The sequence below is a fragment of the Lagenorhynchus albirostris genome, chromosome 10, assembly GCF_949774975.1.
Source record: "Lagenorhynchus albirostris chromosome 10, mLagAlb1.1, whole genome shotgun sequence".
NCBI lineage: Eukaryota > Metazoa > Chordata > Mammalia > Artiodactyla > Delphinidae > Lagenorhynchus > Lagenorhynchus albirostris.
The window spans coordinates 90,779,008-90,806,512 of record NC_083104.1 but is presented as its reverse complement, the minus strand read 5'-3'; the positions used below and the strand labels follow the sequence as shown (position 1 = coordinate 90,806,512).

General features: G+C 42.8%; 1 protein-coding gene across 1 annotated transcript in view; it reads right to left on the bottom strand.

Moving 5' to 3' along the window:
- Window positions 1-26,433, bottom strand: part of KIF13A (kinesin family member 13A) — a 215,431-nt gene extending 188,998 nt beyond the window's left edge. The window contains 2 exon segments of the mRNA XM_060163623.1: window positions 25,964-26,054; window positions 26,322-26,433. Of these exon segments, the coding sequence (XP_060019606.1) occupies window positions 25,964-26,054; window positions 26,322-26,376 (146 nt within the window). The 5' untranslated portion in view covers window positions 26,377-26,433.
- Window positions 26,434-27,505: the final 1,072 nt, after the last annotated feature.

Sequence of the window (27,505 nt, the reverse complement as noted above, 5' to 3'; positions counted from 1 at the left end):
TCAAGAAGGAAAGAGATAACAAGCATTGCCAAGGATGTGGAGAAAAGGGAACCCTTGGACGTTGTTGGTGGGAACGTAAATTGTTACAGCCACTATGGAGAACAACATGGAGGTTCCTCAAAAAATTAAAAACAGAATTACCGTATGATCAGGTAATTCCACTTCTGAGTGTATACCCAAAGGAAATAACAAGATATCAAGGAGAAATATGTGCTCCCATGATTACTGCAACACTGTTCACAATAGCCAAGATATGGAAATGGAAACAACCTAAGTGCCTGTCAATGGATGAAAGGATAAAGATGACGTGTGGTGTGGTGGGTGTGTGTGTGTGTGTGTGTGTGTGGGTGGGTGTGTGTCTGGAATATTAGTCAGTCATGAAAAAGAAGGACATCCTGCCATTTGTGACAACATGGGTGGACCCTGAGGACATTATGTTAAGTGCAATAAGCCAGACAAAGACAAATATTATCTGATATCACATATGTGGAATCTAAGAAAAGCTGAACTTACAATCTGGGTTTTGTTTTTTAATTATAAAAAAGTAAATGAACAAGTTCATAGCATAGTTAAAATTATCTAAATAATGTTAAGGGGGGTTGAAGTTAAAACAAGGGTCAGAGAAAGGAGGATGGATTTTTGAATCATCTAAAAAGAACTAATGAACATGAGTTCGTGGAGAGGAGGCTAAAAGGACATTTCAGACTGGAGAAGATAAGAATGTAAGAATTTCAACATGCAACTTCGTAAGATCTGGACCTGTAAGGAGCAGGACTTTGCTGGAGTGGCGGGGGGACCTGATAAGGAGCTGAGATTACCAAGGTGGGAAGTAGCAATTGATGCGGAGATAATCAAGCAAGTTAAGACATGAGCCTAACCAAATCCCAGGAATCAAGTTAGGGACTTGAAATCACCATAAAATTGGCCTAACAAGCACCACATATATTTTAAGCCCTTTATATTATCCCTTAATTAGGTCAGACCGAGAGAGACAAACTGCAACTACAATATTTTACCAACCAACTACTGTAAATTAAACAGACAAAAACAGTCCAGTCAAAGTGACTGCATTTAAAGTCTGGGGGATCTAATGCACAGCATGGCAATTATAGTTAGTACTACTATATCATATACTTGAAAGTTGCTAAGAGACCAGATCTTAAGTGCTCTCACCACAAAAAAGAAATGGTAATTATGTGGCGTGATGGAGGTGTGAGCTAAGCTAAGGTGGTGATTATTTTTGCAACATACAAGTGCATCAAATCAACACATTGTATACCTTAAAGTTACACAATGTCCTATGTCAATTATATCTCAATAAAGCTAGTGGAGGGGGAAACGTGATTGCATTGATAGTAAAGATGCTGTTGAGGATACTGTTCACTAAATGACACTGTATGAGGATACGGGGCTTCCCTGGTGGCGCAGTGGTTTGGAATCCGCCTGCCAATGCAGGGGACACAGGTTCAAGCCCTGGTTCAGGAAGATCCCACATGCCATGGAGCAACTAAACCCATGTGCCACAACTACTGAGCCTGCGCTCTAGAGCCCGTGAGCCACAACTACTGAGCCCGTGTACCACAACTACTGAGCCCGCATGCCACAACTACTGAAGCCTGCACGCCTACAGCCCGTGCCCAACAAGAGAAGCCACCACAATGAGAAGCCCGTGCACCACAATGAAGAGTAGCCCCCGCTCGCCACAACTAAAAAAGAAAGTCCGCGCCAAGCAACAAAGACCCAAGGCAGCCAAACAGAAATAAATAAATAAATAAAAATTTAAAAAAAAAAAAAAGAGGAGATGGAGATGTTTCATCCAGGGCTTAGTAACAGCAATAGCTATTTTACTTTTGAGCAACTGGTTTGTTGTCTTCTTATAGACATATAACTCACAGTGCTTTTCTTTTTGCATGGGCTTCTAGAATATTCCAGCCAAATATGAGGTCCACCTCCAGAAACTACATGGACTTTACAATGTACACTGGGCATCTTACTCCTAGTTTCAAACTATTTCTCTTCTTCTCCTTTTACCTTGGATATCCTCCCCAAGCCCTGTGTTCCAGTCTGTGCTCTGGAGTGCTCAGTGTTTAGTTGGTGATACTACTTTTTATCCACATTTTAACATTTGGGAATTGGGACACATCTTAAAATCAAGGTTTAATGGCTCAATTAGTAATAGTTTTTCCTTCTTTTGTGGCACCTCACTACTGACAAGTCTTACAACAGATAGCATTTTTGATTCAGAGAAAATATGGTAATAAACTGAAGTACAGGCTTGAAATAGCCGTAAGAGGTCAGGCTTTTCCTGCAAAGGCCGAGACACAGGAGAGAAGCAAGCAGTAAGCCATAACAAAGGCCATAAAGGGGAAGAGTACAGGAAAGATCTGTGAAGGCACCTGGGGATGGAGGCAACGAACAGAAGACACTGACTACAGAGATGCGCAGAGCCAGGAAGAGGCAGGAGGCTGAAGGTGGAGCCAGACGGAGCCGTGGTACCCTGGCCCTGCCCTCAGGGAAAAGCTGATGCTGGTGTGGGAGCTGAATGAACGTTTACCTGAGTCTGGAGGTCATTCCCAGGTACCCTGAATGAGACCCTGAGACAGCTCAGCCACAGCGAGCTCAAGACTCTTAACGTCTATTTGACCTGACAAATTCCCTGTGGCCCTTTCTCCTCGTCTCCCCTTGGAGCCTCCATTGTTGTAGGTATAAACACAGCCACGCTACATCTTTCCATTCAATTAGAATCTTCCTCATGCTTGACTCAAAATATGATTTCTCCAATTAGTTCTGGCTTATTAATGACAATGCAATGAGTAGGATGAAGTTTATGTTTTCAGGCAGTCCCAAAGTATCTTAACATCTATGCATTTGAGTCAATTATTTCGACTGCAGGTCTGTCTGTCCTCTCTCCTACTGCACTGTAAACTTCAAGTTCACAAGGAAAATCATTTATCCCATATAGTATAATTATATGACCAGTGGGTGTAGACATCAAAGGGTTTTGCTTCCCTTTCAACATTGTGACCAATAAAAGTGGGATCCAGAGAAGGAGGAAGAGTGGCATGTGGATTAACATGGGGAGAAAAAGTTTTACGATATGAACTATATATTACCAATGACTGCAAGAGGACCCAAGAGAACTATATGATGGAAATGTTCTGGATCTTAATGGTGGTGGTTACACAGATGTATGCAGTTATTACAACGCAAGAACGTGTACACTTAAAATGGGTGCATTTTATTGTAGGTAAATTACACCTCAATAAAGTTGATTTTAAAGAATGTTATCCAGGAACTAATCATTCAGTTTAGAGTAAACCAGCTCCATTAACTCTCTTCCTCTTCTTTTAGCTGCTCATATTGTAGCCACCTCACTCATTCTCATAAAATACATTTGAAAAATGGTAGGCAAAATGCAAATAATGTTCAAATAAGTCCATTTTCCTACTTGTCAGAAGCTATGATGATTCACTGGCCTAAAAGGATGTTTTAATAAGTCTGTCTGTGGTTCTCAGAAGTTGACATCAGGAAACTGTACCTTATTCCCTATTGCCCTCAAATGTAGAAAAAGCAAAGATAATAAGTATTGAAGCCCATTATTAATAAAGTGGAAGTAAATCAAATCATTAAAATAGTAGAAAATGTCTCTATTACATGGAGGAAGAAAATAAAAGTAGAATGCTGTCAAGCTGAGCATACCCTGATGCTGCTTTCTTGAAAAGAAACACAGAAGTTTAAAGTTTGGGGTATTTTTTGGTTTGGGGGTTTTTGTTTTTGTTGTTTTTTGTTTTTTTGGTAATAATGTGTATTGGACAAAAATGATACTAGCCTGGCAAATTTTTCACAGACTTGGGTAAACACCATCTGAAGATCTTCAAAGTTGACTTGATTTCGTTCCAGATAAATATTTTTAGAATTCTGAAACGTTTATAAAAAAAAAAAAAAAAATCAAAGGAAACTAAGGTGTCCCAACTGAAAATGTGGGATTAGTTTTCTCTGATAGTTTTTAGTTTGGGTCATGTTTAATCTCTAGATATGGTCTGTCCACATATTTAATTTGGTGATAATGTTTCCATTAAGGCTAGACATACAAGCATCTAAAACTTGACTAGCTGAGAACAGTGTTCAAATATTAAAAATCATAGGTGGGGAAAAATAAGGCTCTTGTTCTATTTGATTCAAATCTAAAGACCATTTTATTGGTCAATATTTCAACAGTTATTGAGAGAAACTCAGTTCAGACATAGAAACTCTTTCCCTGGTCCTTACAAAATTTCACATAGCTTTTACTGAGTCAAAAGTTCCATTCTCTTTTTAGAAGCAGGAAGGAAAAAAAATTATTACAAATGACTCAAAACAAAGTAATTTAACTGTGCTTCATTAGTGAGATGTTTTCAGAGCACAGCCATCGGAGACATCTGTGATGTTAAATCTTGTTACTTATTTAGTAGCTTTAGTATCAGGATTGATATTGACCTTGTTGTTTTATTTTCAGTTTCTCTTTGTGGTGATAAAGAGCACATCAGCTTTAGTCACAATTTTAGTTTAAGAAATAATCACAAGCTCATCAAATTAAAAAGAAGTACAACCGTGGGGTTAAAAACTTTCAAATAGGTAAGTAGTATGATAAAGGCAAGGTTAAAATTAAAATTATCAATGTCAACTCATAAAAATTATACATGTGCATATTTTTAACTCTCTCTAAAGTGACCTAACATAGCAACTTTAATACATACGAGATATAACCTGGTGCACCAACTGGACTTTGTCTCTAATGTTCTTTTCCACTAAATGGATTTATATCTTGACACAGTAAGTATTCAAGATTCTGGAACATAGTTTTGCCAGTGAGCAAGAATACTTTCAAAAGTTCTGAAGAGCAGCTGAAAGAACACAATTAAGAAGATTCTGATTGGTCAAGATGTGACAATTTGAGCATTTACATAAATGGAGGGTATGAATAAAAACTAGACCTAATCCAAATACGGTACAATGTTTGATTGTTTCCACACAGACCAGGCCTAAACAACTGCATCCTCCCATCAAATAACTGAGAAATTATCTAAAAGTATTTTTGTTCTTATCGTCATTATTCATCAAACTACTTTAGCATCAGCCCTGTCTTATGGTTCCTACTAGTGCATTAATAACAATGCAACTACTGCATTAAAAACAATGCACTGATAAAAATAGCTAACACTTAGTATTTTCCATGTGCCACAAATCATTTTTAAGTGCTTTATCTATTTTAAACCAAGCTGAAAATTATAGCTTGGTGAGGTTAAGTAGCTTGCTCAGGATCACCCAGCTAGTAAGCACCGGTGCTGAGACTTACACCCAGGGAGCCTGGATTCCAGAACTAGTGCCGCTAAGGCTGCCTCACCAGTGAGGGAGGGAACATTCCAAATATTCCGCAGACCATGCTTGGCTGAGTAGACATTCTATTCCCTTTGGTGCTGAGCACTTTCTCAAGGAAAAAGTAGTCTGAGGAGGGGAAAGCTTTGGTGAAGAGAGATATTAAAGATAAAGCAACAGGGCTTCCCTGTTGGCATGGTGGTTAAGAATCCGCCTGCCAAGGCAGGGGACACGGGTTCGAGCCCTAGCCCGGGAAGATCACACATGCTGCAGGGCAACTAAGCCCGTGCACCACAACTACTGAGCCCGCGTGCCACAACTACTGAAGCCTGCGCACCTAGAGCCCGTGCTCGGCAACAAGAGAAGCCACCGCAATGAGAAGCCCACGCACCACAACGAAGAGTAGCCCCTGCTCACTGCAACTAGAGAAAGCCCGCGCACAGCAACGAAGACCCAACGCAGCCAAAAATAAAACTGATTAATTAATTTTTAAAAAGATGAAGCAACACACACACACACAAAATGTCCGTGAGAACTCTGACTTGGACTAATGCTGAGCGAAGTTAGTATTCTAAAAGTTTAGATAGTGTTACAGCCTAGACGCAGTATGCAATTGCTGTGCTTCCATAACCTTAAGAAATAAGTTCTTCGTTCAGCAGTATAAAATATCATGCACAGAAAAAGGGAATTGCATCAAAATATTAATAGGATGATGAGCAAATTTTATTTTACATCTCTCTAATATCCTATATTTTCTAAGTTGTTTAACAGTGAATGCATCATTTTTATAATTAGAAACAAAATTATATTAAAAAGTTATTTAAGATTTCAAAAAGAGAAAGAATGATACATGCCTCTTGCTTCCCTGCATTTGGAAGTCCTAAGGCAAGCAAAAGTTAGCTTGAGTTCCCAAAAGGTCAGCCACACAGACCCTTGGGTTAAAAAATACTAATAATAAAAGTAGAACTGTTTTGTTTGTTAGTTTGTCATTTTAAAAGTGCTGTGAAGAAGGAAAGACAGCAGGAGTCCATCTCACACTCAGTTGCTCAAGGATTGGAAAACTGAACTTGCCTAAAGCGGAGAAAACTACCCAAATTCCAAAGCTTTTCTAGAAGCCTGCAGGTTACAGGAGCCTGGATGCCTGGCTCTCTCCAGAGTCAAGAAATACCTTACCATACAAACTACTATTGGCAACAATTCCCAGTAAAGTGTCCCGTATCTTTCACCTCCCCCTGGTAAGACCTGCAGGGAGGGGTCTCCCCTGCTCTCAGCTGGCTCCCCACTGAGCCTTCTGCCTTCCTGCTCCGATTTCTGGACCCAACAAGCTCAGCCATGGGACTATTACTAGTGAATGTTTGGCAATCACTGTGAGATGTATCAAAAGTAACCTGTCAATAGCGTGCTTATTAAATAAAGTCTGCAACGGCTGTATAGTCTTAATAAAGTCTGTAATAGTTTACTTTAAAATATAAATAAAAACAGATTCAACGCTATCCCTATAGAGTGCCATTCTCACATGACTCCCACTCCAGTGTGCATTCTTGGACAATACGCTACAAATTGCCCACCACCCTCAAAGAATCCCTGGGAGAGTGACAATCTTAGGAGCACCATTTGGTATGTGTGCTTCAGAATTAAAACAACAACAAAAACACTGCCTCGAGAACAAGTAAAAGATGCCGTATCGACCCAATTGCCTAGGAACCAGAGGATGAGAGGTGCCCTCACCCACCAGGAGGAAGAAGAGTAAGTGGGCCTGGGCTTCCCTGGTGGCGCAGTGGTTGGGAGTCCGCCTGCCGATGCAGGGGACACGGGTTCGTGCCCCGGTCTGGGAGGATCTCACGTGCCGCCGAGCGGCTAGGCCCGTGAGCCATGGCCGCTGAGCCTGCGCGTCCGGAGCCTGTGCTCCTCAACGGGAGAGGCCACAACAGTGAGAGGCCCGCGTACCGCAAAAAAAAAAAAAAAAAAGAGTAAGTGGGCCAGCAGCCCCTAAAACCAGGGAGCTGACCCAGGGTAACAGGCACCGGACTCCAGATGAAGGTGGAGGAAGATGCATGGGCAACTCCCCACCACTCCAGCATCTTCCCTTCCTCTCAGTTCTGTGCCCCCACCCGGCTCTCCCCATAGCACCTCCTCTCTTCTCATATTGACTCACATCAGTGCCAACCAAGTCAGCTTGCTCTAGGATCCACCCAAGTCTGGGACCGCATACCACCTCTGGGGCAGACAAAAGCTCTAGCACTACAGGGGGTGAAACATACCTAAGCTCATGACTTTGCCCAGGACAGGATTCTCTTCTGCTAGTTACCTGTACAGAGCTTGCTGCTGAGGCTGCCACATATGTTACGCAGCAGACACTAAAAATGTGAACTTTGTCAAAGTCTGGGTGACCCCTTGGCTGGATCGACCTTTACTTAAGTGATACTAAGCAGCTACGGCCTCTGCTTGTCAGCCCCGGGCAGTGGTAGTCAAAGTTGTAAGGCTCAAGGGCCACACTTGTACTGCCATTATCAAAGACAAACAAACAGATCACATAACAGTGCAGAGCCTATAACTCTGTAATAATAGAATGCAAAAATTAGAGGTCTCATAGGGCCCAGACTAGAAGTGGCAAAACCACAAATGACATGACAGACACAGCCTGAGGATCAAATAAAAACACTCCACCCACAGACTCATGGACCAGGCACAGCTCTTCTTGTAAAATGCACATCCATATCTTTCACAGTATCCAATCATAAACATCTAGGAGGCGCCTACTATGTACGAGGCATGTGCTGGCTCCTGGGGGAAAGGAACAAAGAAACCGAAGATAAATAAAACCAGGGGTTCTGCCCTAAGTTTACATCTAGAAGGGGCAATAAGCCATTTGCACAAATTCTCCAGGGCCATGAAGTTGGTTATTATTATCTTCCTCTCAAGTATTTGGAAACATTGACTCAGCACTCCATGACAGAACTCACAGAGCTATAATGAACTGTCAGTAAACGAACACAAGGCACTTTACAAGTATCATTCTGCTTGCAGATAAGCTAAATAAACAAATAAGCAAGTACGCAAGCATGCACACATGCACTAACAAAATGTTCACAGTAAGCCACGCCTCAAACCTGTAAAACACTCTAGAAGCTAGTGGAGAAGGACCAGGAGCCTGGAATAGCTCTTCACAGAGCTAGGGTTCCTGAGCCATGTAACCAGAAGCCCCGGGCGGCCTCTTCAGAGCAGGCCTGTCCAGATGTGCCCACCCTCCAAGGGGATCAGCTGACCTTCGGGGTGGAGGTGGCAAGTGGTCAGAGCACTTGGACTAAGGTACCCACACGATGCCTACATGTGCTCTATCTCCTCTCCACCACCCACAGAGCTCCCCAACCACCAACAGAGACAAAGAAGACTGGACAGTTTATTAAAATATAAAATGCCAAGCTTCTTCCCGAAAGTCCAGCCCAATGTCAAGGCTAGAGCCTGGCCAAAATGAGAAACAAGTGCTTCAAGTTCGGAAGACTGACACACCCCAAAGATCATTCACTAAACTGTGCAAAACAGCAAGGAGCCCTGTTATCTGCCGCCCCCGTCAGAGCGAGTGTAGGAGATACTAGGCAGTTCCCACCTGGCTGGCCTCCACGCAACAGCCCCCAGACCAGGTGGCACCAGATACTGGCCAGGGCCTCTGCCCCCACTGACAATTTTCATACAGGGACATACTTACAGTCAGGACACCAGTGCCACGTGGCTGTGTGCGCTGATGTGATACCCTGCTGTCAAAGCACAAGTCTTTATTAAAGGGCCACATACTGCAAGCGAGAAGCCACAAGCAACTGAAGAGCTTTCGCGAAAGACAGCTTTTCAGAAAACTAGAAACGTGAACGGTATTGTTTTTTCCCAGTGTATAGGCCCCGAAATGCACACCAGTTCCTAAACTACAGCTTCTCTCAATTCCACCTTGCTCAGAAAAGGGCAGCCCGCTACTTCCTAATGACATGGGGCACCTGTGGGACGAGCAGGGCAGCGGGTGGCTTCAAGAACGGGACCACGGGGCTCCGGCTAGCAAGCATTTGCACTGCAAACATCACAAGTGAGGATACTCTAAAATTACCTCATTCTACCCAGGGGCTTGGTGATCTCAAGGAGGAGATGCCAGAAAGAGATAGCTTTGGTTTGGTTTTCTACACATTCAAATCCTAACGAGTTTTCAGTAGCCCCCACAAATACCACATTACTCCTACTTAACCAACTCCAAAGCAGATCAAGGACCACCAACCTGCTTGCACGTTCACAGCAGCCCACTGTAGGCAAACATATGTGAACAAGCTGGCATTCTGCAATACTTATTTCTGTCTTTACTCAGGGCCACAGGTTTTGGCCACATGGATGGAGGAAGGGCACCAGAATGATCAGGGGAACTGATTCAAGGCTTCTGAACGGCTATAACCTATTTCTGCTCAACACTCCTACCAGGACCTATCAGTGACATCCCTAGAAAGAATTCACTAAATGAGAGGCTTAGGGAGGAGTTTTCAGAGCCAGGCTTATCCAGGATCCAGACTTTCAGTCAAAGACCGCATTGAAATTGATCAGAATCACACACACACACCAGTAACTGAAGCAGGCAAATTGCTGTAAGCGTGTAACTGATGTGAAATCATTTCACTTTCATGTTGTCATTAGATCCCCTGTCTCAGAATCCTGAAATTAAAATGTTCCTCTGCATTCAGTGTCCCACCTGGAATGACACTTTCTGACAGGCTCTGATTCGTGCCGATTAACAGCCATTTAACCATGAAGGTTGACTAATCAAGCAAAAAAAGGCTTTATCTTCCCAAATGAAAATTGAAGATACCTAATACATACCTCAGATACTTTAAAACATTCCAGCTACGGAATGGGGCACATGTAGTCTGACCCTGTCTCCCCAATCTCAGCCTAATGCTGACTCCAGATCACTGAGACGGCTTTGACGAGGGCCAGGAAGGTCAGGGCCCAGGCCAATTCAATTCCTTTAATTCTTCCTCCTCCCACCGCCCCATCAAGTTCTCTACTTCCAGGGGTGGAACAAGGGCAGCAGCACCAAACTCTCAGAGCCTGGAAGACATCAAAGGACACAGCAGAGAGAGGGGGAGGCAAACGGGAGGAACACGCCTGTATTTTCCCCACTTACAAACCCACAGGCTGGGAATGTTGGCTGAGGTGCCTGACACGCAGAGGGAGAAAGGAGAAAAGCAAAGCACACGCTTGATGATCATCCACGTAAATGTACAAAGAATTTAGTACATCAGAATTTTTCTTTATCTTCCTCTTTAGTTTTCGTGTATTTCTGCACACAGGAAATTGGATAATCTGACCAAAATTTCTGAGAAGGCGTACATCACTCCCGTATTAAAAAACCCCACAAATCTGCATGCATTTAGGTTTCCATATTTGTATATCTTTTTGCAAAAAATGTTTAAGAAAATGACTAGTAAGTTCAAAGGAAACTCGAATATTGCTGTGAAATAGTCTAAATATATTTTCTGAATTTTAGTGTGTCAGTGAAAGACTACCAAAACCCAGAAGATTACCAACAAACAGATAAATAAATAGGAGAGTTCAGGATGATGCATATTCAGTTAAGGGGCGCCAGAGAACCAGATATACAAGAAAAACTGTATGTCTATTTTGAGTTTTTAGAAAGGCCCTGAGTCCATGTCCCCAGTATGGTAAACACTGGAAACAAGAATCACCAGCCTGGGGACCTGGGATAATAAAGTCAGTTTCCTCAGAAAGAAAAAAAAAAAAAAAAAAAAAGCATAGAAACCCAATATTACTGAATACAATGTCTCGGTAGCTCCAGATGTTCATTTCCTCAGAAGTCAGTCTATGACTAGGTAGTACTGACCATCTACAAATCTCCTATACTAACTACAGCCTAGTAACTATATATCCAATTAACAGAAATACAATCAAGCACAACAGACATTTACTGAGAACGTACTGTGTCTAAGGAAACAATGGATGGACACCCACTACCTGGAACACAGCGCTGAAGTTGCACAATTAGGGCTACGGTCCCATCCCTATGCAGGTCTCCAAACAGGCTCTCTTGTTATTCAGATAGTTTGGCAATGCGTCAAATTCCAGGGCAAGCTCTTTGCACTGCGGGTTTTCCCCCTCAGATCTTGTCCCAGGGCTTTGGTGCACTCTCCCATCGCCAGCCCCCCATTCCTCCCAAACATACTTTTACAAACATGTCAAAATTTTGTCAAAAAATTACACTTCCCAATGTGTTCACATACAATTTATGGGCATATATTCTTTGCCCAAATGAATGACTGCCAAATGACCAGACTGGTGAACACCTGTCATAGAAGGAATTTCCCTTTCAACAAAATTCAACACATCCATCTCCAAAGAGCAGTGCTCCTGTGGTCTGTCAGCTGAGACATGGCAAGTGTCTCATTTAACACCACAAAGTGTCACCACATACTGCATGAAGTGTCCACATTTAAATCAGAAAATTCATAACAATAAAAAGCAAAAATTTTGAGACGTCCTTCTTTAATTGCTCTTCTTGGGTGTTAAAAAAAAAAACTTCATTCATTAAACTTGGAATGAGAAGCAAAGCGTAGGTCAACAAGCTTTAAGTGTTCCGTGTTAATAAAAATATTAAATTGTCAACACTTAATGTGTGCCCTGTGCAAGGTACCCTGCTATTATAAACAGATGGGGTAGGGGGTCCCTGGAGGAAGTGAACCAGGCACGGCTTCCTTGACAGAAGAGAAGCCATTTTGACCTAAGCCATTTGGGGATCTAAGCCTGGCTACAATGCTTGCCCTTGAACAGGTCTCAGTAATTAATGCTCTTAAATGAAGCCAGGGGATGCAGGAACAAAGGGAAAGCAGTCAAGAAACACAGTTCAGCGATAAACAGAGCCCTAGTTCCTCCTCAAGGGCTATACACAGTCATCTGATACATAGTTTTGAGTCTGTAGGAAATAAGGTCCCCACCCTGGTGGAGGACAGAATGATGAAGTTGACCTTTTGTGACTTCAATCAACTAAAGCCTGGGCCCTGTTGACCTTTGCCCCAATTCTACGCTGAATTCTCCTGGGCTCAAGCCCCTTCATGAATATGCAGGTACCCTTAGTTTAAAACTTCCCCAATTCTGCTGCTGGGGAGCCACAGCTCTGAGAAAGATCCCGGTGTTTTCCTTATTACTTAGTAATAAGTCCTCCTTCTCCCTCTCTGACACCCACCAAGAGGTGAACCCAGTTTTTCAGGTAATCCTCACAACCGCTATGGGTCTGTAATTTTATTATTCCCATTTTACTGATGAGGAAATACAGGCACAGAGGGTTAAGGGACTTGCCAGACATTTTGCAGCTAGTCAGTTGCATAATCAGTTTCAAATATAAGCAGTTGGTCTCCCAAGTCCTCTGAGTGGCTCTGGACCACTACATCATTCTGTCACAATACTTGATAGTGTTTTACAAAACTACTAGATATTTACACCCAACTGGATGGCCACAGAAACATACGAAAGGCAAATAAAAAATTTCCTTTCATTGAGTAAAAGCTCTGGCTCAAATACAAAGTAATTCAGGGATTCCCTGGTGGCGCAGTGGTTGAGAGTCTGCCTGCTGATGCAGGGGACATGGGTTCATTCCCCGGTCCGGGAAGATCCCACATGCTGCGGGGTGGCTGGACCCGTGAGCCATGGCAGCTGAGCCTACGAGTCCAGAGCCTGTGCTCCGCAACAGGAGAGGCCACAACGGTGAGAGGCCCATGTACTGCAAAAAAAAAAAAAAAAACAAAGTAATTCACATACTTACGAACATTTAAACTTTATCTGGGCTAACTTTTAAATAGATAGGTGAGGTTATTTCAATGTATCAAACTACAAAAGCAAAGATGTACACTGCCATTCAGAAAAATTCATTTATACACACAAATAAGGAAGACTCTTTGTTCAGTATTTAAAAGAAAAACAATTGGGAAAAATTATTTCCACTGCATAATTCATCACAAAAACGCAGACTAAGTTGTCATTGTGTGTGTGGGGGGGATACTATTCTATTGCTAACTATCAAAGCCAGCTAAACTTAAAGGCTTCAAAAACAAAAACAAACTTAGTTACATTACCATGCTAATGTTACCTGTTTGTTACAGTAACTCTAGATCAAAAAGGCAGATGTTTAAAACTGGATAAGGCTGCTCAAATTTAACACCATTATCTTGATAAGCTTCCCCTACCACACTCCTTCCTCCTTACTCAAAGCATTACCCTGGAAACAGTAATTTTAAGGCTCTTTCTTAACACGATAATGTAACCATCCCCTGTTACAATTTGTACAGGGAATACTAAACTTTAATTAACAATCTAAATAGAAGTCATTAAAGATAGAGAGCAAAAGACAAAACAAAACAAAAAACGCTAACAGTTTGTTATCCAATTTTAAAAAGAGCAGTTACAAGTTCAGCTCTACATCTTGACACATTCTCTACTGAGCTGGGATTATAGATAGGTGGGCACACAAAGCATCAATTCTGAGGACTGGTTTTATTAAACTACAAAATTATTTATTTTGTAGTTTTTATTAAACTACAAAACTGTAAGTATATTTAAAGGCTTATTAATCTGCTCAACAAACTACATGAGGCTTTACTGCATGACCCTTCCAAAATTGGGGATAAATCCACTCAATATTGCAACAGAATGCCTGAGCAGTTCAGCATGGTTTTGCCCTTTCTGATTTTCCCCTGAGGCTCCCAGCTTGAGATACATGAATAGTTGTGGTCATTCATGGTGGGTGTACAATCTAGGGAGTGTCTCTTCAAGACAATACAAAGAGCCAACAACAAAGGGTAAAGCTTCCCTTTCCTCAAAGCCTTCCTTCCTGTTCCCTGTCTTTTAAAAAAACAAGGCTCCCAACTTCTTCCCTCAAGGCAACGGCGCACAGATGCTTTCCTCACACCTCTTCTAACAGTAGCAAAGCTCATCACACCTACAGACCAGACTCTAAAGGGTCAGAGAGAATCAATAACTCCACTCTGCTTTCAAAAGAATGGGTAAGAAGACACAAACCCGAAAGGAAACACTCTCACTCTCTCCCCCCTTTCTCTCTTTCCCCCTTTCTTTCTCTCTCTCTCTTTCTTACTAAACAGAATTCATCTCACAGTTGAAGATAAGAAATATTGGGAATTAACCACACTTTTGGTTAGGTTATAACAGAACCCTCAGAAACAAAACAAACTGCCCAAGTAAGTTTTAGGTTAACAGCTCTGGAAATGTCATTTCTCCACCCCCATACATACAGACTTATCACATAAAACAGCTGTATGCCTGCAAGACCAGCTTAAAAATCACTGGTTCCCCAAAAGAACACAACTGTACAAGATAAAAACTAATTGAAAGGACCAAATCAGAAGATTTATAATGCCCTGTAGGCACGTATAAAAGCTGCTGTCCTAGCTGAAACAGGAGGCATGTAGAAATGTCTGTAAGGAACCCAGGCTCCCCGGCTAGCTGATAATGGCTTCAGCTATCTGGAGCTAGTGGCTGTCTTATTTCACTTGACACCTTCAATTCTCGCATCAGCTACTGCAGGCAAACAGAGCCTCCCAAGAACAGTGACCCTTCCTCCCCAGTTTTCCTCACACTCTGACAAGAAGTAAATTACAACCCAACCCATTTCAGCCCCTGTAAGTGTTACCTATTACTCTATTTGATTCAACTCTACACGTAAGTATAGTTGGGATAAATCTAAATTTTAGAGCTTAAAAAGCCTTACCGGTTACCTAGTTTAGCCCGCAGTTTGACAGATGATGAAGTGTTCATGGCTAGCTCAAGGATACAGACCACGTTAGTGGCAGGACCCTGCAGCATCCAGTCTTCCCATCCAGTCATCACACCGTCCTGAGCCTCCACACAGATGGGGTCCCTAGGGCTCTGCAATGGTTCAGGAGTTGAGGTTGGGACTGCCACATAGTTCCAGGGCCTGAAGCAGGGAATTGTGGTCCACAGGCCATTAGAAAGCTGAGAAACCTGTGCTTCCCAAGAAGTCAGGTGGAGGAGTCAGCTGAAGGATAGGCAAGTACCCTGCATCTAGATAATCGAGGTAATTCCTTCCCCCTCTGCCACAGTTTAAGTAAAAACAAATAAGAAGAGGTATTTTGATTAAATACACCTGGCTAGAGAATAGGAGGCTTTTCTCAAATGGGGGAGTATTTGTGAGGCTTAACTTTCATAATAATACGAAGACCCTATTAAAGTTCCATAAGTCGCCTTAATAAGGTAAATATTTAGGCTGATTTTATGAGGCTTTCAGACTTTAGTTTTGAGAACGTTAATGCTTATGAGAATTTGCATACATGATCACAATCAGGATGGTAAAATAAACCAAAGGACAAGCTGTGAAACAGGGCTTTAAAACCTGCTTTATTAAACTAGATCAGTGTTTGTCAACCTTCACTACACATGAGAATCAACTACCAACCACGTGTGTTAACCACCTCCGACATCCAACCCGGTCAAGCCCTCCGATGACTACACCCTCAGACTTCTAGTCTTCAAGATGAGACCCCAGACAATGAGAAGCAGAGACAAGTCATATCTACTTTGTCCAAATTCCTGACCCACAGAGGCCAGGGGCATTAAAAAATGGTGGTTTCAGACCACTAACTTTAGGGATGATTTGTTAAACAACAATCCTAAGTGGGACATCTGGAAAGCGGCTAAAAATCCCAATGCCTAAGGTGCCACTACAGCCCAATTAAGCCAGAAACTCTGGGGGTAGGACCCAGGCATCGATTTTTAAAGCCCCCCAGGTGATTCTAATGTGCAACCAAAGTTTAGAACCATGTCCGGACCCCTACTGTCCAATACAGTAGCCATCTGCAGTTTAAATTTAAACTAATGAAAATGAATTAAAATTCAGTTCTTTGGTTGCACTAGCCACATTTCAAGTGCTCAGTAATCATGCATGGCCAGTGGTTACCATATTGGACAGCAGATGTGTAGAACATTTCCATCATCACAGAAAATTCTATTGGACAGTCCTGGTCTAAAGCAGTGATTCTCAAAGCTTGGTCCGGAGCTAACAGCATCAGCATCACCTGGGAACTTGTTAGAAATGCAAATTCTCAAGCCAAGCTACTGGATCAGAACCTTTTGGGTGGGACTGTTTTTTTCTTTTTTTTGACATTTATTTATTTGGCTGCATCGGATCTTAGTTGCAGCACGTGGGCTCTTCATTGTGGCATGTGGGCTTTTTCTCTAGTTGTGGCACATGGGCTCAGTAGTTGCGGCAGGAGGGCTCAGTAGTTGCAGCATGTGAGCTTAGTTGCCCCATGCCATGTGAGATCTTAGTTCCCTGACCAGGGATTGAACCCACATCCCCTTCATTGGAATACAGATTCTTAACCACTGGACCACCAGGGAAGTCCCCTGATGCACTCTTAAGTGTGAGAACCCCTGGGTTGTTACTGTCCACACAAAATCATTTTTTCCATGACCTAGCTCATACTTAAATCTGAAATTTATCAACTTTAACTCCACTATAATATAAGGGAGTATGTTGTCATGCAATTTATGTCGTGCAATATATGTTGTCATGCAATTTCAAAGATGTATTTTTGTAGTAGCAAGCTTGCTTGGGAAGAAATGCCTTGCAACTAGCAAAGGATTCTTAAAAAGTTCCTCGAAGATGCTCTCAGTTATTTACAATCATTAAGAGGAACAACTTTCAGGTCCAGAAATATAGAAATATGGTTTAAAATTATGAAACTCAACAAACTACTCTATTATAATTATGAAAACTATGTTGCATGACAAAATATAAATGCGAGGAAAGCAAAACACAAAATTGTAATTACAAATATTTATATTATATGGACAAGGACAAAATGAAGAAAGGAGAAAAATAAGAATAATGGATTTGTTAGGTTTGCCCAGACAATGACACCTTCCCCCTGCCACCACCACCCCTTTTAAATTTCTGTCATGCTTCTTATAAAACATTTTAGAGTATCTAAGGAAGCAATCTTTTTAAAAGATACAATTGCGCTTTGACGTGAAAAGTTCGTTTCAAGAATGATTTGGTAAAACAGTTCTACTGCTTCATCAATGATTCACTGAATTGTTCATCTCGTAGTAAAATGAAATCAAGACTGCATTCAAGCAAAAGATGAGGCTTGGACTGGTTGTCCACCTAATTCTGAGAGTCTCCAAGAATTTCTCCTCTCTACTTTTCTTTTTTTAACCTTAGATCTTACAATCAAATATAAGAATTACTCATTTTTACAATAAAATTTTAGAGATGTGAAAACTTGACATTTTTCCCATGCTTATTTAGTTTCCACATAGTTGTCGGGTGGTAAAATGCCAAATAAACTAATTTTCCAAGGAACAATTTCTCATATTTTCTTCTTATATTTGCAAATCTAAATTCCCAGAAATACTGTGTAATCTTTGAAAAGATAGCTCTTGAATCCCATATAAATCAACTCTTGATTGTTTTAATGTGAATTTTAGCATACTTCCTTTATTGACAGCTGTGTTGTTAGTAAACTTCATTTCCTATGTTGTGAAGGTACAAAGTTCTCTTTCTGAGCGTTTCTATATGTCTTGTTGGTTTCTCCGTTTCATTTGCCAGTAATGTTCTCCAAACTCCTTTAAACTCTAAATAGCTCCAGGGAAGATTTGAGAAAGGGTAACTGTCGTTGAATAACTGAGAGACCTTGATGTCTTCAGAAAGCTTACTATCTGTGAAAGACTTTTTCTTATAAAGTTTTTTTTTTTTTAATTATTTTTGTCTGTGTTGGGTCTTCGCTGCTACATGCGGGTTTTCTCTAGCTGCAGTGAGCAGGGGCTACTCTTTGCTGCGGTGCACGAGCTTATCACTGTGGTGGCTTCTCTGGTTGTGGAGCACAGGCTCCAGGCGTGCAGGCTTCAGTAGTTGTGGTGCATAGGCTCAGTAGATGTGGCTCGCAGGCTCTAGAGTACAGGCTCAGTGGTTGTGGCACACGGGCTTAGTTGCTCCACAGCATGTGGGATCTCCCCAGACCAGGGCTTGAACCTGTGTCCCCTACACTGGCAGGCAGATTCTTAACCACTGTGCCACCAGGGAAGGCCTATAAATTTCTTTAAAATATGAGTGCACAGCATGTGTAATTTTATTGAAAATTGGAAACAATCCAAGTTATCCACTTATCTCTAACTAGATTTTGCCAGAAGAAGCCAAGTGGTAGGATGATAAACTGGCCAGTTTGGTATCATTTTGAAAAATTTCCCCAGCCCAACAAGCATACATATTTTAAAATTAATGATGACCAAAAAAAAACCATCTCCTAACTAAAATTTTTGCAATAGTGATACAAAAACAGGATTTTTCTTATTTTTCCAGCTTTTGTACTGACTACACTGATTATCTTCATTAATGTGGGTAGCTAAGAGTTGTATAAGGCAGCTACTACCTTTAATTCTAGCATTTACACGTGCTCTTAAGAAAAAGAAAAGCACTTTTATTTCTATTGTTGGAAGCTAAAAAGAAAAGGGAGTTGACAGAACTCATTTTTTTAAAACAACAAAGAGGATTTACAAAATGCTTTCTGTGTGCTGGGCATTCTTGAATCTAGGCCCTAAGAACACAAAGATAAATCATATATAGTCCTTGTCCTAGAGAAAGCCCAAAATCTATACATTTGAGATTCAACATAAAAGACAGACACCAACACCAACAAAACTATGCACTAAAAAAAAAAAAAAAAAAAAAGACTGACTATATAGAGGAAACTATCATTAGTGTCCTCAGAAAGACACAAAAAATGCCACAACCAGAAAACAAGCATAGGATGCTATTTTAAAAACAAACAAAAAAAGACTATAAGAGTTCTTGGAAATGAAAAATATGATACAAATTAAACATAGGGTTGAAAGATAAAGTCGATGAAATCTCCCAGAAGGTTGAATAAAAACAAGAGATAAAAAGTAGAAAGGAGGGCTTCCCTGGTGACACAGTGGTTGAGGGTCCGCCTGCCGATGCAGGGGACACGGGTTCATGCCCCGGTCCAGGAAGATCCCACATGCCGCAGAGCGGCTGGGCCCGTGAGCCAAGGCAGCTGGGCCTGCGCGTCCGGAGCCTGTGCTCCGCAACGGGAGAGGCAACAGCAGTGAGAGGCCCGCGTACCGCAAAAAAAAAAAAAAAAAAAAAAAAAAAGTAGAAAGGAAAAATAAAGTAATTAGAGGACCAGTTCAGGAAACCCCATGTCCAAATAAGTGTTCCAGAAAAGAACTGAGTAAATTTTAAAAAGTGTTTGCTAATGAATTAATTCAATAATTTTTTTTTCAGAACTGAAGGATGCAAGTTTCCAGGTCCAAAAGGCCCACCATTGTGATTTCACAAAAATGGGGAAGAAAATATTCTATAGGATTCCAGAAAGGGAAAATCTAGGTCACGTCAAAAGGATTAGAAATCCAAATAGCTTTAGACTTCTCAAGAGAAACACTGGAAGCTAGAAGACATTAAAGCAACAATATCTTCAAAATAGAATTTGATACCCATCCAAACTATTAACGAGGTAAGTGGGTGGAATGAAGATATTTTCATGGTTTTAAAAACCCTTACTTCCCAAACATTCTTTCTCAGGAAGCTACCAAAGGATATGCTCTACAAAATTGAGACAGTAAACCAAGAAAGAAAAAGGAAACAGAAAAACAGATTCCACACAGAAGAGAAATAAAAGGAATTCTCAGAATGATGTGACAGGAACCCCAGGATGACAGCTACATCAGGCAGAGAAGGTTACCAGTTCATAAAGGAACATGTTAGAAGGATCAAGGAGAAATGTCTCTAAGAAGATGAAATCAAGAGAGCACTTGATAATATCCAAATGTCTTGAAAGGAGATGTGGGCAAGGGAGAGATAATTTAAATGTTGAATTAAGGGTAAGTACATAAAAAAGAAGCAAATTAGAGAGAAAGGAAAAAAATTAAAACATTTATTAACTCCAGGGAAAACAAAAAGTGTTGTATGATAGGAGAAATCATGGAAGAGACATGGCTCAACTGTAAATAATGTTCTATACAGTCATTTAAATAATGGAAGCACTAAATACTGATACATTATATAACTATATTGGGAAAATGGGGGATGGGGAGAATTCGGGGATGGGGTGAGAATAAGGCACAGAAAGGAAACAGAGAGAACGAATTAAAAACTAGCACTACCAGCATGTTACTCAGAAATATGGAGGGAAATCCCAAAAGAATAAGCTAAAATCACTATATGTGGCTGCCTCTGGGATTAAAAATGAAGAGGATTCTTCTTTTTAAACCATAGCCTTTATAAATTATAAAACTACTTCACACTTCAAACTATTACACTGATTTTAAAATATATATACAAATATATGTATGCAGAACCCAACCTCTTAACCACTAAACTTGTATTTTTCAAATTATAAACTTGTGACCATTTAGCGGGTTGTGAAATTAATTCTGTAAGTCACAACCATCATTTCTAAAATGAATTAAAACAAAACCAGGTAGGGCTTCCCTGGTGGCGTAGTGGTTAAGAATCCGCCTGCCAATGCAGGGGACACAGGTTCAAGCCATGGTCCGGGAGGATCCCCCATGCCGTGGAGCAACTAAGCCCATGTGCCACAACTACTGAGCCTGCGCTCTAGAGCCCTCGAGCCACAACTACTGAAGACTGCGCGCCACGAGCCGGTGCTCCACAATGAGAAAAGCCACCGCAATAAGAAGCCCATACGGCGCAATGAAGAGTAGCCCCTGCTCGCCACAACTAGAGAAAGCCCACGCAGCAACGAAGACCCAACGCAGCCAAAAATAAATAAATAAAAATAAAGTTCCCTTTATAAAAAAAAAGAAGGTGGTAGAAAATAACAGAGACATTGCACATAGTAAATTTTTTCATGAACCTTCATATACGTACACACAACAGTGCATAATGTAAAATGTATGTTTAACTGTGAACAAAATAATTTTAAAATTACTATCTATACAGCATTACAATTACTTTTAGTCCTGTTTTTTAAAGTGAGAGATGACAATCTATCTTTATTGTAAAGCAAAGAAATGGAAAACGTTGACAGCTAATGAAAATATTCCACCGTGACACTCTTTAAAATGCCACTGATATCGTGCATGAAGAATGCTCACTCCTATATTACTGAAATCTAAATACTCTGCTTTCTTACAATCAACTTTGTAACATTTGAACCAGAGAGAAGAGTAACAACACAGAAAACACAATAAAACTCAAAGTCAATCAGATAATGTGGAATATTACTGCTTCTTAGGTGATGGATCTTTTTCATTTTATATGATTTTAACTAATTTTTAAATTTCCGGTCTACGGATATACTCGAGCAGAAGGAATCATCCTAGACGACTTTGGAATAGCAGTGGAAGCCAGCCTGGTGGAAGAAACGATCAAAAACTTGCAACATATAATGCATAAACTAGAAAGTATAGATGCAGTCGACCAAGATGTAGTTTTCTTCCACTGACCCACACTCATATACTTTAAAAGCTACACTGCCCACCTTGCAGTATGGAAAAATTGGGCAAGTTAAAACTTTGATGCTCTTTTACTAAAACCCTAAATTTAGTCCAATTTTTCTTTTAACTTAGCTAGGTTATACTGATATATGCACATTGCTTTGGATGCTTACCCTACAATTCACTTACTTTAAAATGATTTAAAATAAGAACAAAAACGTCTGCAGAAAGCAAGTTCCATTATACTCTCATGATAAAGCTTCACTTCTTAAAAGTTATAAAGATCAGATTCATATACACATGGGTATGTATATTTTTAAAACCACTACTACCACCCATACAGGATATTAAAAAAATAAAAAAAAATGAAGGAGTCAATATACTGGTATTTAATTATAGAAAAGATATTTGTGGAACTATATATATATAAAATGTGTGTGTGTATTTGAAAATATGCATGAGAAGTTAATGACTGTGGTTACTTTTTGGACAGGTGAGGGGATGGGAAGAGTAGGGATGACAACCAGGGTGAGAGGAAGGCTTTGCACTGTACATCTGCTTCTACTTTGATTTTAAAACTCTTACCGGGCTTCCCTGGTGGCGCAGTGGTTGAGAGTCCGCCTGCCAATGCAGGTGACGCGGGTTCGTGCCCCGGGCCGGGAAGATCCCGCATGCCGCGGAGCGGCTGGGCCCGTAAGCCATGGCCGCTGAGTCTGCGCGTCCGGAGCCTGTGCTCCGTAACGGGAGAGGCCACGACAGTGAGAGGGCTGCGTACCGCAAAAAAAAAACCTATTACCTATTTGGCAAATTAGGGGTTCTCATTCTATTCTCCCTTCATGAACTGCCTGGCTTCCGCACCCTATTCCACGTCCTGCACGCACGCACACACAATCACCCATAAGTAATTTGAGGCAGGTATGCTTTCACTTTGACAAAAGACTTTCTCCCGATCTTGAAAAAGTGAACCTGTACTCTTAGCATCCACGTGACAGGCACAAATGCCACCTGTCTTTGCAGGATGCCAGGACCCCGGGTCACATGCACAGCCCCTCCTCAGCACACCCATCACACTGCAACCCATCACACTGCAGACATTTGCTGAGGGCCTGCTATGTGCTAGATGCTGTTTGGAAGCATGGGACACAAAAGTAGCAGGACAAGGTACCTGCCTTCCCAGATCTCAAAGCCTCAAGGAGAGGAGAGGAGACAGAAGAGCAAACAGGTAATCTCCAAATGATACGGTATACATAGTGGGAAAAGTGTAATCTACATGATCTACCACATTATATTTTAATTATTTTTTCCCCTGTTTTCCCACGTCTCTCAAAGGTGAGAGTCTCTGGCACAGGCAGTGGGTCTGTAGTGATCTTTGGATCCCCTGAGCTAAGCATGGTACCAGCATGATCTGAACTTCATAAATGTCTCCTGCATGGTAATGCAATGGTATTTTAAGAAATACATTCGTATATGTCTTAATGTTTCAGAATGGTGATTGATAAACACATCAACTATTAACCTGGACCTCTGTGGTGTATTATAATCTTAGAATTTCAGAACCAAAACAAACATCTTTAACCTCAGAAGACCTGTGATCTTTTAGTCCTTAACATGTAGTTTTGGCTTTGATTCCATAAAGGGGGAAAATCATGAAAGCTAAGCCTATCTGTTTCTTTTCCTGGAAACCAATGCACTCTTGTTTGTTTTTACTGGTAGGAATGGAAGCTTTCACCCAGTAACTTAAAATTCCAACCATGGTTAATACATTAGTAATTTCTTGCAATATTCAGAAAAAATAGTGATTTTCAATTTGACACAGGTTTGCCAATATTAATTTAAAACTTCTTACACTTCAAACCTTGGACTTCTAGGTAAGAAAAATAATAGTCTTGCCTTGCTCTGAGCTCTATCCAAAACAAATGATAGAAATGAACTGCAAACATAACATGAAGCGTCATTGCAATTAATCAACCCAGAACCCAAGGGAGGAACTGTTTCTATTTTTATGTGCACTGTTGCTTTAAGGGAAGACCCACTGGAGAAACATAAAACCAAACTGCCTAATGAAAATCAAAATGCATTTGGTGTCTCCCTCCTTGCATAGACAGTAATCCTAACCTGCAAGCAGCACTGCTGTGTTCACTCCTCCCAGTTTGTCTGTAAACTGAATGACAGGTACCCAGGCAGAATCCCACAGAAAGGGCCCATCCACCACTCAAAGAATCATATCTGTCAGGAGGTCAGAACAAGAGAACACCCATGTTTCAGTGCTATTCTTATAGTTCCAGATAAGGGGCTATTCCAAGAAGCAAGCAGATGGATAAATCCCAAAGTCACCCTTCAAATCATTACTTAAAAGATGCTGATTAGTAACCGCAGTGGTGGCCCTAAAAATGATCAATTGATTATTTAGCAGTTCCAACCGTCTACAGTTGTAATTTCTATCCAAATTCCACAACACTAAATCTGTGTCTGCCCACAAATGACAAAGCTTCATTTCATTAAATAGTAGCTAACAGTAACACTCCTGATGGTTAAGAGTGACAAGGAGCAGGTGTCAAACCAGCAAGGGAAACAGAAGCCACAGCTACATAAAAGGAGTTAACATTCTACCTGTTTCCTAGACGGCTTTGAAGACTCTGACCCAGCAGAATTTTTTTCTCAAACAATATTCAGGTTGGGGGGGGGAGGGAAATGTTGGTGATGTGGGTGACTAATTTAATCTGTAAATATCTTAATTTACTCAATGAATTTACTTACTATCACTAAGAAATACACAACTACATTGCTATAAATGTATCTAAAATCCTATAAATCTCTAAAATGTATCTAAAAGTATTATTCAAGGATACATCCATTACTGAAAAGTATTTAACATATTTTAAATACAACTCAGCTATTTACAATAGCCATAACAATCTGCTACAGGAAGCAGAATGTTTGCACATTGGATAAAAATTTCTAGCCTCAGCACAAAAAGCAAAGAATCCCCAAACTTACCTCCTGATAATTTCTCCCCCCCAAATTTAGTAAAACTATGCCTGAACATCGCATGATTATAGAATGAAGGCAGTTGCTTCCTTTAGCAATAAAGTAATAAACCCTACTTCAGAGTCTCTCTTTAGTGAAAAAAATCTCTGAAGAACAACAACAAAAAAATCACTAAATTGTAACACATCAATCAACAGGTGACTTTTAGAAACACAAACTCTCGTCAGAGAGGAATTAATTTTGTCAGATCTCCCTAATTTCTCTTTCCTATTTTTACAAGCTACTGCATTGCTATACTAAATGAATTCCAACCGTTTTCTTCTCAGGGGCTTACCAAAAAAATGCCAAATATTCAAATTATTTTAGGGCATTTTCCCATACTGTTGCGTGGAATAGAGCAGAATTAATAAGGATCCAACAGTTACCACTTTTCAAATGCAAATGTTGCCATCTAGTAAATGCAGCCCCTTTTAAACATCCCCCCAGTGTCTACACAGCTCCAGGCACTACTTTTGTTTCCTTGAAAATCGAAATTCGCGCATTACATTCAGGCATTATCTCAACTCAGCACCAACAAAAAAATAGATCTTAAATGGTCCAGGCCTGAGCCTGCATCGTACAAAACTGTTCTGCTTTATTGTGCGGAGGTGTTCCCTCCCACCCCCCATTTTACACACAAAGTTCCTTAACAATTCTGCCAAGTAAAGCAAACAGTGCAGTGGTGGAAAGAACCAGGGGCACTGGGTTCCACGAACTAGGCCTTGGGGTGGTCACTTGCTCGCCTCAGGCCTCAGTTTTCTCATCTGTAAAATGTGGCTATTGGACTAATCATCTCTAGGGTCCCATCCGGCCCCCTCGAAGCCGGCCGGGGACACAGCGGACTGGTCCTGGTTCAGGCCGGGGTGCCCTGCCTTGATGCCGCTCTAGATGGGAGGGGACAAGGGGGAGGGGGGCAGAGGGAGGAGAGAGAGGAACTTGGACTTGCAACAGCTTCAGACAGGAGCGTGCGACAAACTTGAAGCCGTCCTCCTAACAATAGGCAAGAGCACTCCCATTTTCCTGGCTCAAACTTGCAGGAGGCAGCGGGGCTGCACCCTCCTGCCCGCCCTCTCGGCACCCGCTTTACCTTTCTCCCTGTTTGGTGTTAGAAGGAGGAGGGTGCAGGACCGTTTGATTCCCTTCCATCTCCACCACGCACTTGGTGTTCAGTTCCAGTTCTGAAAGCAAAAGGGAAAACGAACGTTGCCAAGCCGAGCATCCGTGCCCGCAGCCCGCCTCCGCGCGCCGCGCGGGACTCCCCCGGGAGGCGGCCGAGCCCGGAGCTGGGAGCCGGCGCACCGGGTCCCCGCGGCCGGTGCGGGCGCCGCCTCCGCCCCGGCGCTCCGGCTCCGCTCCCGCCGCTCCAGCCCCGCGGCCCCGCAGTTTCCAAAGTTGCCCCCGCCCTCATCCCGACCACAAACGAAAACGAGCGGAAAGCTCCTCACCTCGTCGGTTCAGGGGCCGGACCCGGACGGCAACTTTTACCTTGGTATCCGACATGTTGGCGCCGCCCGCTCGGCCCCAGGCGGCCCCTCACGCGCGGCGCCGCCGCCGCCGCAGCCGCGCGCCCCCCGAGCGCGGCCGCCGCCGCTGCTCCGCCGTATGCTCCGTAAGGCAGCGCCGAGGCGCGCGGGCCATCCCGGGGGAGCGCGACGCGGGGCACGGCCGCGGCCCGGGGAGGGGCGGGCGCGCGGGCGGGCGCGCGGGGCGGGGCGCGGCGGCGGCGGCGGCGGCGGCGGCGGGCGGGGAGGAGGCCGCGCCGCCCGGGCCCAGGCGCCGCTTTAGCCGCGCCGGCCCAGCCGACCGCAGAGCGCCGCCGCCCCTCGCGGCCGCCCCGGGCCCGGCCGCGCCGCCATCTTCCGCGCCTCGCCGCGCCCGCGCCCCCGCGGCTCGGGGAGGCTCGGCCCGGCGGCGCGCGGCGCCCAGCGGAACCCGGAGGGGACGGCGAGCGGCGCGGCGCTGGGGGCCGCTGCAGTCCGGGGCGGGGCGCCCGGTTTCTCCGGGCCCGGCCTGCACCCGCGCCGGCGGGGACCCCACGGGTACCGCCTTGAACTCGAGTCACCTTGTGGGGCCGCTGTCACCGCAGCCCCAGAGCTCTTGGGCGTGCCGGGTGGGCAGGCCTTACCCACGGAATGAAATACGCCTCAACCGAAATGCCGGCACGCCGCCCCCTCCGCCCGCCCGGCACCGCACGGAGCGCGCAGCTGCATTTTCAGATGCGTGTGGTGAACCGAGGCTGGAAATCAATCAGTGCCTCTGCCACCGAAAGAGTGTGTGTTTGCAAAGACTGCTCTCACTTCCTTCCCCTGCCCTTGCACTTTTCTTGCGGGAGAGCTGTCAAGTGGGCTGGAGGGTCATTCACTCTTACATAAGAATTTAATAGCCATGGATTCCGTCGTCCTGCCATAGGCCCACCTCGCTGCCAGGGCGGAACCGGGGGATCTGATTTCTTCTGTGCGGTTCAACAAGTGCTTCTTGGGCGCTTACTGGGAGCCGGGCATGTTGAAGCGTACCCAAGTCTAAAATCCCGAGTTTAGATCTGGGGAAATCTTTCCAATTTGCTTAAGTGTAGAAATTCAATCATTCACGAGGTCACTGGAAGTTGTATTGGGGACCAACTGTGTGCAAA